The 15088-nt window shown below is 46.1% G+C and overlaps 1 protein-coding gene across 1 annotated transcript in view; it reads right to left on the reverse strand.

Annotated features, from left to right (window-relative positions):
* Nucleotides 1-15088, reverse strand: part of DNAH8 (dynein axonemal heavy chain 8) — a 622089-nt gene that overhangs the window by 84427 nt on the left and 522574 nt on the right. The window contains exon 75 of the mRNA XM_040430275.1: nt 6121-6292. Within this exon, the coding sequence (XP_040286209.1) occupies nt 6121-6292 (172 nt within the window). The remainder of the gene's footprint in view (nt 1-6120; nt 6293-15088) is intronic.

Consider the following 15088-nt stretch of genomic DNA (forward strand, 5'->3'; position numbering starts at 1 on the left):
CATTGGTGGCCAGTGCGGCCGCCCCCCCTCCCCCCCCCTGTTTTTAACTCATTGGTGGCCAGTGCGACCGACCCCCCATCATTGGTGGCAACGGAGAGTTCCGTTCGGAGTCCCAGTTTAATCGCTGGGACTCCGATCGGTAACCATGGCAACCAGGACGCTACTGCATTCCTGGCTGCTATGGTTACTTAGCAATTTTAGAAGCATTATACTTACCTGCGATGTCTGTGACCGGCCGGGCGCTCCTCCTACTGGTAAGTGACAGGTCTGTGCTATAAGCAATGCGCCGCACAGACCTTTCACTTACCAGTAGGAGGAGCGCCCGGCCGGTCACAGACATCGCAGCTCACAGGTAAGTATAATGCTTCTAAAATTGCTAAGTAACCATGGCAGCCAGGAATGCAGTAGCGTCCTGGCTGCCATGGTTACCGATCGGAGTCCCAGCGATTAAACTGGGACTCCGATCGGAACTCTTCACTGCCACCAATGATGGGGGGTCGGTCATTTTAATTAGGGGGGAGGGGGGCCGGCCGCACTGGCCACCAATGAGTTAAAAACAGGGAGGGAGGGGGGCCGGCCGCACTGGCCACCAATGAGTTATAAAAAGGGGGGGAGGGAGGGGGGGGCGGCAGCACTGGCCACCAATGAGTTAAAAACAGGGGAGGGAGGGGGGCCGCACTGGCCACCAATGAGTTAAAAACAGGGGGGGGGGCGCCGCACTGGCCACCAATGAGTTAAATATAGGGGGGGGGGCCTGCCCCCTGCTGCCTGGCAGCACCTGCCAGGCAGCAGGGGGCAGTCATGTACACAGTTCTTTTAGTATATTCTAACTTGAAGCGTCCCCATCACCATGGGAACGTCCCTGTGTTAGAATATATTGTCGGATCTGAGTTTCACGATCTAACTCAAATCCGATGATATATTCTAACATAGAGGCGTTCCCATGGTGATGGGGACGCTTCAAGTTAAAATATACCATCGGATTGGAGAAAACACTGATCTGATGGTATATTAATAGGGACTCCTGACTTTACATTGAAAGTCAATGGGGGACGGATCCGTTTGAAATTGCACCATATTGTGTCAACGTCAAACGGATCCGTCCCCATTGACTTGCAGTTTAATCGCTGGGGCTCCGATCGGTAACCATGGCAACCAGGACGCTACTGCAGTCCCGGTTGCCATGGTTACTTAGCAATTTGTAGAAGCATTATACTTACCTGAGAGCTGCGATGTCTGTGTCCGGCCGGGAGCTCCTCCTACTGGTAAGTGACAGATCATTAAGCAATGCGCCGCACAGACCTGTCACTTACCAGTAGGAGGAGCTCCCGGCCGGACACAGACATCGCAGCTCTCAGGTAAGTATAATGCTTCTACAAATTGCTAAGTAACCATGGCAACCGGGACTGCAGTAGCGTCCTGGTTGCCATGGTTACCGATCGGAGCCCCAGCGATTAAACTGGGACTCCGATCGGTACTCTCCGTTGCCACCAATGATAGGGGGGGAGATTTTAATTTGGAGGGGTAGGGGGAGGAAGGGCCCACTGGCCACCAACGAGTTAACTACAGGGGAGGGAGGGGGGGCCAGCCGCACTGGACAACAAAGAGTTAACTACAGGGGAGGGAGGGGGGCCCACTGGCCACCAACGAGTTAACTACAGGGGAGGGAGGGGGGGCCGGCCGCACTGGACAACAAAGAGTTAACTACAGGGGAGGGAGGGGGGCCCACTGGCCACCAATGTGTTAACTACAGGGGGGTGGGGGCCTGCCCCCTGCTGCCTGGCAGCACCTGCCAGGCAGCAGGGGGCAGTCATGTACACACTTCGTAGTATATTCTAACCTGAAGCTTCCCCATCACCATGGGAACGCCTCTGTGTTAGAATATACTGTCGGATCTGAGTTTTCACAAAGTGAAAACTCAGCTCTGAAAAAGCTTTTATGCAGACGGATCCGTGTGTATGAAAGTAACCTACGGCCACGGATCACGGACACGGATGCCAATCTTGTGTGCATCCGTGTTCTTTCACGGACCCATTGACTTGAATGGGTCCGTGAACCGTTGTCCGTCAAAAAAATAGGACAGGTCATATTTTTTTGACGGACAGGATACACGGATCACGGTCTCGGCTGCAAAACGGTGCATTTTCCAATTTTTCCATGGACCCATTGAAAGTCAATGGGTCCGCGAAAAAAAAAGGAAAACGGCACAACGGCCATGGATGCACACAACGGTCGTGTGCATGAGGCCTAAATAGGACATGGACAGGACTGACAATGTGGTTGCAATGCCCGATACACCGCGCACAACAGTGTAAGTGTACTATCTTATTATCTAATGTCTGACAACCTTATATACAGTACTGTGCAAAAGTTTTAGTCAGTGAATAAATACTGCAAAGTAAAAAAAATAAAAGGGTTAATAGTTTATTTTTATCAATTAACAAAATGCAAAGTGAATGAAAAGAGAAATCTCAATTCAATCAATATTTGGGACGGTCACCTCAAATACTGATTGGATTTAGATTTCTCTTTTCGGCATTGATAAAAATAAATTATTAACCCATTTATTTGAAAAAGCATTCTTACCTAGCAGCATTTGTTCCACACCTGACTAAAAATTGTGCACAATACTGTCTGCCTATCTATTTCTAGTAAAAAGGAGAACCTTAGATTGTGAGCTCCACTGGGGACAGCTTAAGGCCTCATGCACACGACAGTGTTTTTTCACTGTCAGTGATTTGGCTTCAGTGGTCCGTGTCCGATTTTGCTTCAGTTGTGTTTCCTTGTGTCTTCCTTTTTTTTTGTCTGACAGGGGAAAAAAAAGGAAGGTTAATGAAAAGTGTAATTTTATTGCACCAAGGTCTTGTAGAAAAAAACGGACACGGATGACATACCAGTTGTGCATCCGTTTTTTGAAGGACCCATTGACTTGAATGGGTCCGTCCTCCGTTTTCAACTGACAAGAATAGGACAGGTTATATTTTTTGGACGGACTGGAATCACGGATCACGGACACGGAGAAAAAACGGAGGACTATCAGTTTTTTTTCACAGCTCCATAGAAATGAATAGGACCTCCGCTAAACTGTGAAAAATGACGGAACGGACGCGGATGCACACAACGGTCGTGTGCATGAGGCCTAAAGCTAATGTCTGTAAAGCGCTGCGGAATATGGCAGCGCTAAATAAGTGAGTATAGTAATAATAATAATAACTGACATCACATGATGGAGACTTTCATCAGAGTAACATACAAAATGGAAATGGTGTCCCACTGCCCCCTGCCTGGCATCTGTGGTATACACACACTTCATCCTCAGGAAACCATAAGGCTGGTGTCACACTGCCCCCTGCCTGCCATCTGTGGTATATGCACTTCATCTTCATGAAACCATAAGGCTGGTGTCACACTGCCCCCTGCCTGCCATCTGTGGTATACACACACTTCATCCTCAGGAAACCATAAGGCTGGTGTCACGCTGCCCCCTGCCTGCCATCTGTGGTATATGCACTTCATCTTCATGAAACCATAAGGCTGGTGTCACACTGCCCCCTGCCTGCCATCTGTGGTATACACACTTCATCCTCAGGAAACCATAAGGCTGGTGTCACACTGCCCCCTGCCTGGCATCTGTGGTATACACACACTTCATCCTCAGGAAACCATAAGGCTGGTGTCACACTGCCCCCTGCCTGCCATCTGTGGTATATGCACTTCATCCTCAGGAAACCATAAGGCTGGTGTCACACTGCCCCCTGCCTGCCATCTGTGGTATATGCACTTCATCCTCAGGAAACCATAAGGCTGGTGTCACACTGCCCCCTGCCTGCCATCTGTGGTATATGCACTTCATCCTCAGGAAACCATAAGGCTGGTGTCACACTGCCCCCTGCCTGCCATCTGTGGTATACACACTTCATCCTCAGGAAACCATAAGGCTGGTGTCACACTGCCCCCTGCCTGCCATCTGTGGTATATGCACTTCATCCTCAGCAAACCATAAGGCTGTCGTCACACTGCCCCCTGCCTGCCATCTGTGGTATACACACTTCATCCTCAGGAAACCATAAGGCTGGTGTCACACTGCCCCCTGCCTGCCATCTGTGGTATACACACTTCATCCTCAGGAAACCATAAGGCTGGTGTCACACTGCCCCCTGCCTGCCATCTGTGGTATACACACTTCATCCTCAGGAAACCATAAGGCTGGTGTCACACTGCCCCCTGCCTGCCATCTGTGGTATATGCACTTCATCCTCAGGAAACCATAAGGCTGGTGTCACACTGCCCCCTGCCTGCCATCTGTGGTATACACACTTCATCCTCAGGAAACCATAAGGCTGGTGTCACACTGCCCCCTGCCTGCCATCTGTGGTATACACACACTTCATCCTCAGGAAACCATAAGGCTGGTGTCACACTGCCCCCTGCCTGCCATCTGTGGTATACACACTTCATCCTCAGGAAACCATAAGGCTGGTGTCACACTGCCCCCTGCCTGCCATCTGTGGTATACACACTTCATCCTCAGGAAACCATAAGGCTGGTGTCACACTGCCCCCTGCCTGCCATATGTGGTATATGCACTTCATCCTCAGGAAACCATAAGGCTGGTGTCACACTGCCCCCTGCCTGCCATCTGTGGTATACACACACTTCATCCTCAGGAAACCATAAGGCTGGTGTCACACTGCCCCCTGCCTGCCATCTGTGGTATACACACTTCATCCTCAGGAAACCATAAGGCTGGTGTCACACTGCCCCCTGCCTGCCATCTGTGGTATATGCACTTCATCCTCAGGAAACCATAAGGCTGGTGTCACACTGCCCCCTGCCTGCCATCTGTGGTATACACACTTCATCCTCAGGAAACCATAAGGCTGGTGTCACACTGCCCCCTGCCTGCCATATGTGGTATACGCACTTCATCCTCAGGAAACCATAAGGCTGGTGTCACACTGCCCCCTGCCTGCCATCTGTGGTATACGCACTTCATCCTCAGGAAACCATAAGGCTGGTGTCACACTGCCCCCTGCCTGCCATCTGTGGTATACACACTTCATCCTCAGGAAACCATAAGGCTGGTGTCACACTGCCCCCTGCCTGCCATCTGTGGTATACACACTTCATCCTCAGGAAACCATAAGGCTGGTGTCACACTGCCCCCTGCCTGCCATCTGTGGTATACACACTTCATCCTCAGGAAACCATAAGGCTGGTGTCACACTGCCCCCTGCCTGCCATATGTGGTATATGCACTTCATCCTCAGGAAACCATAAGGCTGGTGTCCCACTGCCCCCTGCCTGCCATCTGTGGTATATGCACTTCATCCTCAGGAAACCATAAGGCTGGTGTCACACTGCCCCCTGCCTGCCATCTGTGGTATATGCACTTCATCCTCAGGAAACCATAAGGCTGGTGTCACACTGCCCCCTGCCTGCCATCTGTGGTATACGCACTTCATCCTCAGGAAACCATAAGGCTGGTGTCACACTGCCCCCTGCCTGCCATCTGTGGTATACACACTTCATCCTCAGGAAACCATAAGGCTGGTGTCACACTGCCCCCTGCCTGCCATCTGTGGTATACACACTTCATCCTCAGGAAACCATAAGGCTGGTGTCACACTGCCCCCTGCCTGCCATATGTGGTATATGCACTTCATCCTCAGGAAACCATAAGGCTGGTGTCCCACTGCCCCCTGCCTGCCATCTGTGGTATATGCACTTCATCCTCAGGAAACCATAAGGCTGGTGTCACACTGCCCCCTGCCTGCCATCTGTGGTATACGCACTTCATCCTCAGGAAACCATAAGGCTGGTGTCACACTGCCCCCTGCCTGCCATCTGTGGTATATGCACTTCATCCTCAGGAAACCATAAGGCTGGTGTCACACTGCCCCCTGCCTGCCATCTGTGGTATACGCACTTCATCCTCAGGAAACCATAAGGCTGGTGTCACACTGCCCCCTGCCTGCCATCTGTGGTATATGCACTTCATCCTCAGCAAACCATAAGGCTGTCGTCACACTGCCCCCTGCCTGCCATCTGTGGATAAAACATTTCAGCTTCTTAAGAAAATGAAAACCACATGAAACTATAATGAAATCCTCTTCTTACCATTGGCTCATCTGCTAACATGGACACTATACTCGGGTTCTCTGAAAATGGGATCCTCCTTCTTTGCAGTTCCTTTTCCCATATGTCTTTTAGCAGGAGGTTCCTGAATATTTGGTTGAAAGGTCCACAATATGAGAGGAATGCGGACACTATGAGGACATCACCAGCGAGCCTAGAAGCATAAACCCACATGGACATCAGATAAATTCCTATGATCTGACATTCAATGGTCAAGTAACTCTGCTAATCCGACGGTGGATGAAAACACTCTGAGTGCTGGATTAGCCGTCACCCTGTGGTCTGTGTCGCTGGTCATTAATAGTGGCCGAGCAGTCAAGGACACTGAGCACCTCAGTAGTGTTAGGATCAGTAGCAATGTGTGGGTCACATTAGGGTTTTATCCGCCAATATTGTGGAAAGGTTAAAAAAAAAAGGATAAAACGTGCAAAATCCAATGGGGTCGGAGTCCTGTTGCCTTTGTCGGAGTGAAGTCCCCAGTGTTGGAGGCGCTGGCACAGTCTCTTCTGTGGTGGGATAGCGAGGCCAGAAGACGACCGGCCGGTGCTATGGCAAGCAGCTTGTGACAGACAGTCACAAGTTTTGATAATCTGTCACCGCAGTATTAATGATCACGCCAAATTATTGGACTTTTACTGTCTATATTAAAAATCGCATAATACCAGTACACAAATTACCTCTCCTCCAGAAGCAACTGGGACAGGTGAGACTACAGAGACTTCTCACCCATCTGGAGGACTCCTTACACCAGCTGCATCTCCACAAGGAGACCTATTACCTTCTAAATAGGACCGACAGATGGACTGGTTTCTGGAGATTAATGCGGGCGTAGAGTACAGCAGGAGCCGATAATAAGCTGTCAGGTCTCCACGTTCAGTCTGGAGGCAAAAATCCCACTAAAAGATCTTCCATTAGAAGAAGATGTATTAAAATTGGTGTAAAAAATGGTTTAGTTACCCATAGTAACTAATCAGATTTCACCTTTAATTTTTCAAAAGAGCTCTGGAAAATGAATGGTGGAATCTGGTTGCTGTGGGCAACTCAAGCAGTTTTTTTTTAATACCATTTTTGATGACTCTCCCCATTAATGTACCAATGGATTTGTAGTACAGAGCAGCGATGCAAAACGTCCAACTCTGCATACAAATTACTGACCGCAATGGCTTATATATCAATAATAACCAATATGAGACGAGCCTCTGTCCCCACCGCCACCTCTAACCTCAAATGAATGCGCTGGCTAGATGCCCAGACAAAGGCGAATGGACCCAAGTGTGACTACAATTCCACGTTACACAAGCGCCTCATCAAGGCATACATTTCGGAGACGGTCCCATCTAAATGCGGCTTAAAGAAATCCATGCACTTCCTGCCATAGCAACCCGATCAGATGAATGGGGCTGATCACAGAAACTCCAGAGTGTGAATTAATCCAAACAGGGGCTGTGATCCCTTGGTTGCAGTGCAGTGATCTTATAGAACAGAACATCACAGAAACGTAAAACAAGAATTATGAAAATAAAAAAATTGACTGAAAACTTTATGGCCAGCTATACAGTAGGTAGTCCAGCAGTTACCCGCTACATATTTTTCATCTGTTAATCCTGTTTCTAGACACTTCTGCCTTCTGTTTTCCAGCATGAGGAGCACTCAGTGAGCACTATATAGTAAACAGAGTAAGCAGCAATGTCACTGCCTCTACTGGACCCGGAGATCACCAGATTAATAGGTGTTCTCCAAGCATAGCCGGGCTGCTGGGCCTTAGCAGACCCAGATCAGCTATGCCAGTGAATCCTATAGATGCCCCAGTGGCAGGGGGGAAAAAAATAAAAAGTGTAAATGTACTCCTAAGGTCTTTTATGTGCCAAAAAATGTGATAAAAAAATAATAATAATAAAAAATATATATATATATACACTGCTCAAAAATATAAAGGGAACACTAAAACAACACAATGTAACTCCAAGTCAATCGCACTTCAGTGAAATCAAACTGTCCACTTAGGAAGCAACACTGAGAGACAATCAGTTTCACATGCTGTTGTGCAAATGGGATAGAAAACAGGTGGGAATTATAGGCAATTAGCAAGACACCCCCAATAAAGGAGTGGTTCTGCAGGTGGTGACCACAGACCACTTCTCAGTTCCTATGCTTCCTGGCTGATGTTTTGGTCACTTTTGAATGCTGGCGGTGCTTTCACTCTAGTGGTAGCATGAGACGGAGTCTACAACCCACACAAGTGGCTCAGGTAGTGCAGCTTATCCAGGATGGCACATCAATGCGAGCTGTGGCAAGAAGGTTTGCTGTGTCTGTCAGCGTAGTGTCCAGAGCATGGAGGCGCTACCAGGAGACAGGCCAGTACATCAGGAGACGTGGAGGAGGCCGTAGGAGGGCAACAACCCAGCAGCAGGACCGCTACCTCCGCCTTTGTGCAAGGAGGAACAGGAGGAGCACTGCCAGAGCCCTGCAAAATAACCTCCAGCAGGCCACAAATGTGCATGTGTCTGCTCAAACGGTCAGAAACAGACTCCATGAGGGTGATATGAGGGCCCGACGTCCACAGGTGGGGGTTGTGCTTACAGCCCAACATCGTGCAAGACGTTTGGCATTTGCCAGAGAACACCAAGATTGGCAAATTCGCCACTGGCGCCCTGTGCTCTTCACAGATGAAAGCAGGTTCACACTGAGCACATGTGACAGACGTGACAGAGTCTGGAGACGCCGTGGAGAACGTTCTGCTGCCTGCAACATCCTCCAGCATGACCGGTTTGGCATTGGGTCAGTAATGGTGTGGGGTGGCATTTCTTTGGAGGGCCGCACAGCCCTCCATGTGCTCGCCAGAGGTAGCCTGACTGCCATTAGGTACCGAGATGAGATCCTCAGACCCCTTGTGAGACCATATGCTGGTGCGGTTGGCCCTGGTTCCTCCTAATGCAAGACAATGCTAGACCTCATGTGGCTGGAGTGTGTCAGCAGTTCCTGCAAGACGAAGGCATTGATGCTATGGACTGGCCCGCCCGTTCCCCAGACCTGAATCCAATTGAGCACATCTGGGACATCATGTCTCGCTCTATCCACCAACGTCACGTTGCACCACAGACTGTCCAGGAGTTGGCAGATGCTTTAGTCCAGGTCTGGGAGGAGATCCCTCAGGAGACCGTCCGGCACCTCATCAGGAGCGTGCACAGGTGTTGTAGGGAGGTCATACAGGCACGTGGAGGCCACACACACTACTGAGCCTCATTTTGACTTGTTTTAAGGACATTACATCAAAGTTGGATCAGCCTGTAGTGTGTTTTTCCACTTTAATTTTGAGTGTGACTCCAAATCCAGACCTCCATGGGTTGAAAAATTTGATTTCCATTTTTTAATTTTTGTGTGATTTTGTTGTCAGCACATTCAACTATGTAAAGAACAAAGTATTTCAGAAGAATATTTAATTAATTCAGATCTAGGATGTGTTATTTTTGTGTTCCCTTTATTTTTTTGAGCAGTGTGTATATATATATATATATATATATATATATACAGTACAGACCAAAAGTTTGGACACACCTTCTCATTCAAAGAGTTTTCTTTATTTTCATGACTATGAAAATTGTAGATTCACACTGAAGGCATCAAAACTATGAATTAACACATGTGGAATTATATACATAACAAACAAGTGTGAAACAACTGAAAATATGTCATATTCTAGGTTCTTCAAAGTAGCCACCTTTTGCTTGGATTACTGCTTTGCACACTCTTGGCATTCTCTTGATGAGCTTCAAGAGGTAGTCCCCTGAAATGGTCTTCACTTCACAGGTGTGCCCTGTCAGGTTTAATAAGTGGGATTTCTTGCCTTATAAATGGGGTTGGGACCATCAATTGCGTTGAGGAGAAGTCAGGTGGATACACAGCTGATAGTCCTACTGAATAGACTGTTAGAATTTGTGTTATGGCAAGAAAAAAGCAGCTAAGTAAAGAAAAATGAGTGGCCATCATTACTTTAAGAAATGAAGGTCAGTCAGTCAGCCGAAAAATTGGGAAAACTTTGAAAGTAAGGGCTATTTGACCATGAAGGAGAGTGATGGGGTGCTGCGCCAGATGACCTGGCCTCCACAGTCACCGGACCTGAACCCAATCGAGATGGTTTGGGGTGAGCTGGACCGCAGAGTGAAGGCAAAAGGGCCAACAAGTGCTAAGCATCTCTGGGAACTCCTTCAAGACTGTTGGAAGACCATTTCAGGGGACTACCTCTTGAAGCTCATCAAGAGAATGCCAAGAGTGTGCAAAGCAGTAATCAAAGCAAAAGGTGGCTACTTTGAAGAACCTAGAATATGACATATTTTCAGTTGTTTCACACTTGTTTGTTATGTATATAATTCCACATGTGTTAATTCATAGTTTTGATGCCTTCATAGTCATGAAAATAAAGAAAACTCTTTGAATGAGAAGGTGTGTCGAAACTTTTGGTCTGTACTGTATATAGAAACAACACCAGCCAAAACTGTCACTATAGCTGCCTTATTCACACATACACATTATATATGAATTTTTATACTGCCCCAAACTGTGGATATATATATATATACAGGGTGGGCCATTTATATGGATACACCTTAATAAAATAGGAATGGTTGGTGATATTAACTTCCTGTTTGTGGCACATTAGTATATGTGAGGGGGGAAACTTTTCAAGATGGGTGGTGACCATGGCGGCCATTTTGAAGTCGGCCATTTTGAATCCAACTTTTGTTTTTTCAATAGGAAGAGGGTCATGTGACACATCAAACTTATTGGGAATTTCACAAGAAAAACAATGGTGTGCTTGGTTTTAACGTAACTTTATTCTTTCATGAGTTATTTACAAGTTTCTGACCACTTATAAAATGTGTTCAATGTGCTGCCCATTGTGTTGGATTGTCAATGCAACCCTCTTCTCCCACTCTTCACACACTGATAGCAACACCGCAGGAGAAATGCTAGCACAGGCTTCTAGTATCCGTAGTTTCAGGTGCTGCACATCTCGTATCATCTGAAGGCAATCGTCTATGCTGTGAAGATACGAGATGTGCAGCACCTGAAACTACGGATACTGGAAGCCTGTGCTAGCATTTCTCCTGCGGTGTTGCTATCAGTGTGTGAAGAGTGGGAGAAGAGGGATGCATTGACAATCCAACACAATGGGCAGCACATTGAACACATTTTATAAGTGGTCAGAAACTTGTAAATAACTCATGAAAGAATAAAGTTACGTTAAAACCAAGCACACCATTGTTTTTCTTGTGAAATTCCCAATAAGTTTGATGTGTCACATGACCCTCTTCCTATCGAAAAAACAAAAGTTGGATTCAAAATGGCCAACTTCAAAATGGCCGCCATGGTCACCACCCATCTTGAAAAGTTTCCCCCCTCACATATATTAATGTGCCACAAACAGGAAGTTAATATCACCAACCATTCCCATTTTATTAAGGTGTATCCATATAAATGGCCCACCCTGTGTATATATATATATATATATATATATATACACACACACACAAAAAAATACACGTTTCTTAATATTGAATAATGTAAGTTACGTTATACATTATCTTTGTTTTATAATTTTAAAATATAATTTACACCTATAATTTATGTGCATGTGTACAACACAAAAAATAATCAAGGGACTTCAATCCCAACAAGGCCTGTAAACAATCAAATGCTATGATTTGTTGGTTGAATTGAAAAATGAAATAAAAAGAATATATAAAAAGTATGTAAGACCTTATGTGTCACAAAAAAAGGTTGTAAAAAAACCAAAAAACATAATTTCTTTAAAAAATGGATATATCCACTTGAGAAATGTCTGAAAATGTCAAAAGATGAAAATTACTCTTACCGGTAATAGAATTTTCCTTTAGCCTCCACAACCTCACTACCTGGAGGGTACCCCGCCTCTTCAGGGACAGGAAATCAACCGAGATCAGCGTATAAAAGCCCCCTCCCCCTTACCTTCACCAGTTAATAGCCTAGGACTCAAAAATAGATGCATTATTTAATAAGGTTAATCAACATAACAATATAAATGAAAAAGGGTGGGAATTCCCCGTGCAGTTGTGGAGGCTAAAGGAAAATCTAATTACTGGTAAGAGTAATTTTCATCTTTTCCCCACGCCTCCACAACGGCACTACCTGGAGGAATAACAAAGAATCCACTCAGGGGGACTACTGCGGACAATACTTTTCTGCCAAAGGATAGGTCCTTATTGGACAGTACGTCAAGTTTATAGTGTCTATATAAAGTAGAAGGGCTTGACCAAGTAGCTGTTTAGCAAATATCTTCAATGGAGGCAGAGGCTCACTCTGACCACAAGACAACCAAGCCTAGAGTAGAATGGGCCCTCAGTCATGACGGGGGAGCCATCTCTTTTTCATTGCAACACAGAGACATACAGGACTTAATCCGTGTTATGGATGCCTTACTAGATGCTCTACCCTGGTTCACGCCCAGGTACTGGACCAGCAACTGATTTGTCTCCCTGAAGGCCTCAGTTACTTCTAGATACTGAAGGACACATCTTCTCATGTCTAAGTTACTGAACTTCTTCTCTTTCTCTGAGATAGGCTACATGCACAGGACCGTATGTGTTTTGCGGCCCGCAAATTGCGGATCCGCAAAAAATGCCATCCGGTTTTTCTTGCGGATCCATTGTAACAATGCCTAAAACGGACAAGAATAGGACATGTTCTATTTTTTTTGCGGGGCTACGGAACGGACATACTGATGCGGATAGCACATGGTGTGCTGTCCGCATTTTTTGCGGACCCATTGAAATGAATGGGTCCGCATCCTATCCGCAAATAAAACGGAACGGACAAGGAAACAAACAATGTTCGTGTGCATGAAGCCATAGATTGAGGACAGAATGAAGGAAGATAAATTTCTTGATGTCAATGAAATCTGGAAACAACTTTAGGAAGAAACTCAGGAGTGTTATAAAATAATCCCATCTTCCCGAACCGTAAGGCAGGGTGGTTGAATTAAAAAAGCTTGAATCTCCCCAACCTTTCTAGCTGTTGTGATAGCTAGTAAAAAAAAAAAAAACGTTTTAAAAGTCAAAAGCCTCATAGATCCTCAATGGGCTCAAAAGGAGAATCCATGAAGATGGACAAGACAAGATTTAAATCCCACGGAGGGACAGAGTATCTGAAGTTTGGGTGTGATCTATTAGCACCCTTAAAAAATCTTCTAATCAGATCCGTATCAGCCAATCTTACCCCCGTGAAGGCACTTAACGCTGCCACCTGAACCTTCAGTGTACTTACTCTAAGACCTCTGTCCAGACCTGATTGGAGAAAATCTAGGACCAGACCCAGATATGGAGGTATGGATGGATCCCAGGAGGTATTTACAAACAAAACAAAAGCCTTTCAGGATCTTAGATATATCTTGGAAATCACTGGTTTCCTACTTTGCATAAAAAGTATTTACAGTGGATATAAAAAGTCTACACACCCATGTTAAAATGTCAGGTTTCTGTGATGTAAAAAAATGAGACAAAGATAAATCATTTCAGAACTTTTTCCACCTTTATATCCACTGTATTACCTTGTCCGAGAGTCCTTTCCGTTTTAAGATGGCACGCTCAAACTCCAGGCTGTCAGATGAAGCTGAGGGATGCTGGCATGAGGGACTAGACCCTAGCGCAGCAGATCTGGAAGTAGAGGAAGGGTCCAGTAATTCTGCCAGATTCTTGAGAATAGGAAACCAGGCCCTCTTGGGCCAGTAGGGAGCGATCAGTATCACATGAGCCTTCTCTTTGTCAAGACCTTGGGGATCAGAGAAAATGGAGGGAAGGCATACAGGAGACCCTTCGGCCATCTGCATGCGTGTAGAGGATGGTCTCTGTAGGAGAGGGAAAATATATTAATTGCTCACTTTTCAGTTTTTTCTTGAGGAAAATAAATCTATCAGTGGGATCCCCCATTTTGCACAAATCTGATCGAACACACTGATTCAGGCGCCATTCTCCCTGCTTCAGCCTCTCTCTGCTCAGGAAATCCGCCAGATGATTTTCTTTTCCTTTTATATGAACCACCGTCAGAGATCTTAGGTTTGTCTCGGCCCAAACAAAAAAATGTTCCGCTACCGGAGACAGGGAACGACTTCTTATTCCCCCTTGCTTGTTTATGTACGCCACTGTGGTTGAGTTCTCTAAAAGTATCTTCACATGACTCTGGACTAAATATGGAGCGATAAACTTCAGGGCCTGCCAAACTGCCTGGAGCTCTTGCAGGTTGGAAGATGACTGGACAGGGATCTTTTGCCATGATCCCTGACACATCTTGCTGTTCAGAAGAGCCCCCCAACCTTGACTGCTTGCGTCTGTGGTGATTACCAGCTGCTCCGATTGTTGCCATTCCACACCTCCGGAAAGATTTTCCCTTTTGAGCCACCGAGTCAGAGAGCGCTTTACATGAGATGGGATCTTCAATCTTTTGTTCAACAATGTCTTTCTTTGGTCCCAGGAATGTAAAAGGAATGACTGTAGAGTTCTTGAGTGGGCCTGAGCCCATTTTACTGAAGATATTGTTGACGTCATGAGACGTAGAATTGTCAGGATTTCTCTTACAGAGGTTTTATGCAAATGTTGAAATTTTGAAATCTTCTGAATCAGATCTTCAGCTTTTTTAACGGAAGGAAGGAGGACATTAGATGAGAATCCAGAAGTACTCCTAGAAACACTTTCCAATGATCTGGAAGCAGATTTGACTTCTGCATATTAATGATCCAACCTACAGTAGGTCTGACAAAGTCTGGATTACTATCTGCATCTAAAACAGGAGAGATTCTGTCGCTGGGGCTACAATCAATAAGTCATATACGTATGGAATCAAAATAATTTTTGACAGATGAAAAAAACCTGAAATCTCCACCATGACCTTTGTAAACACTCTTGGGACAGAGCATAGGCTG

This window comes from Bufo bufo, chromosome 4 (assembly GCF_905171765.1).
Source record: "Bufo bufo chromosome 4, aBufBuf1.1, whole genome shotgun sequence".
NCBI classification, from domain to species: domain Eukaryota; kingdom Metazoa; phylum Chordata; class Amphibia; order Anura; family Bufonidae; genus Bufo; species Bufo bufo.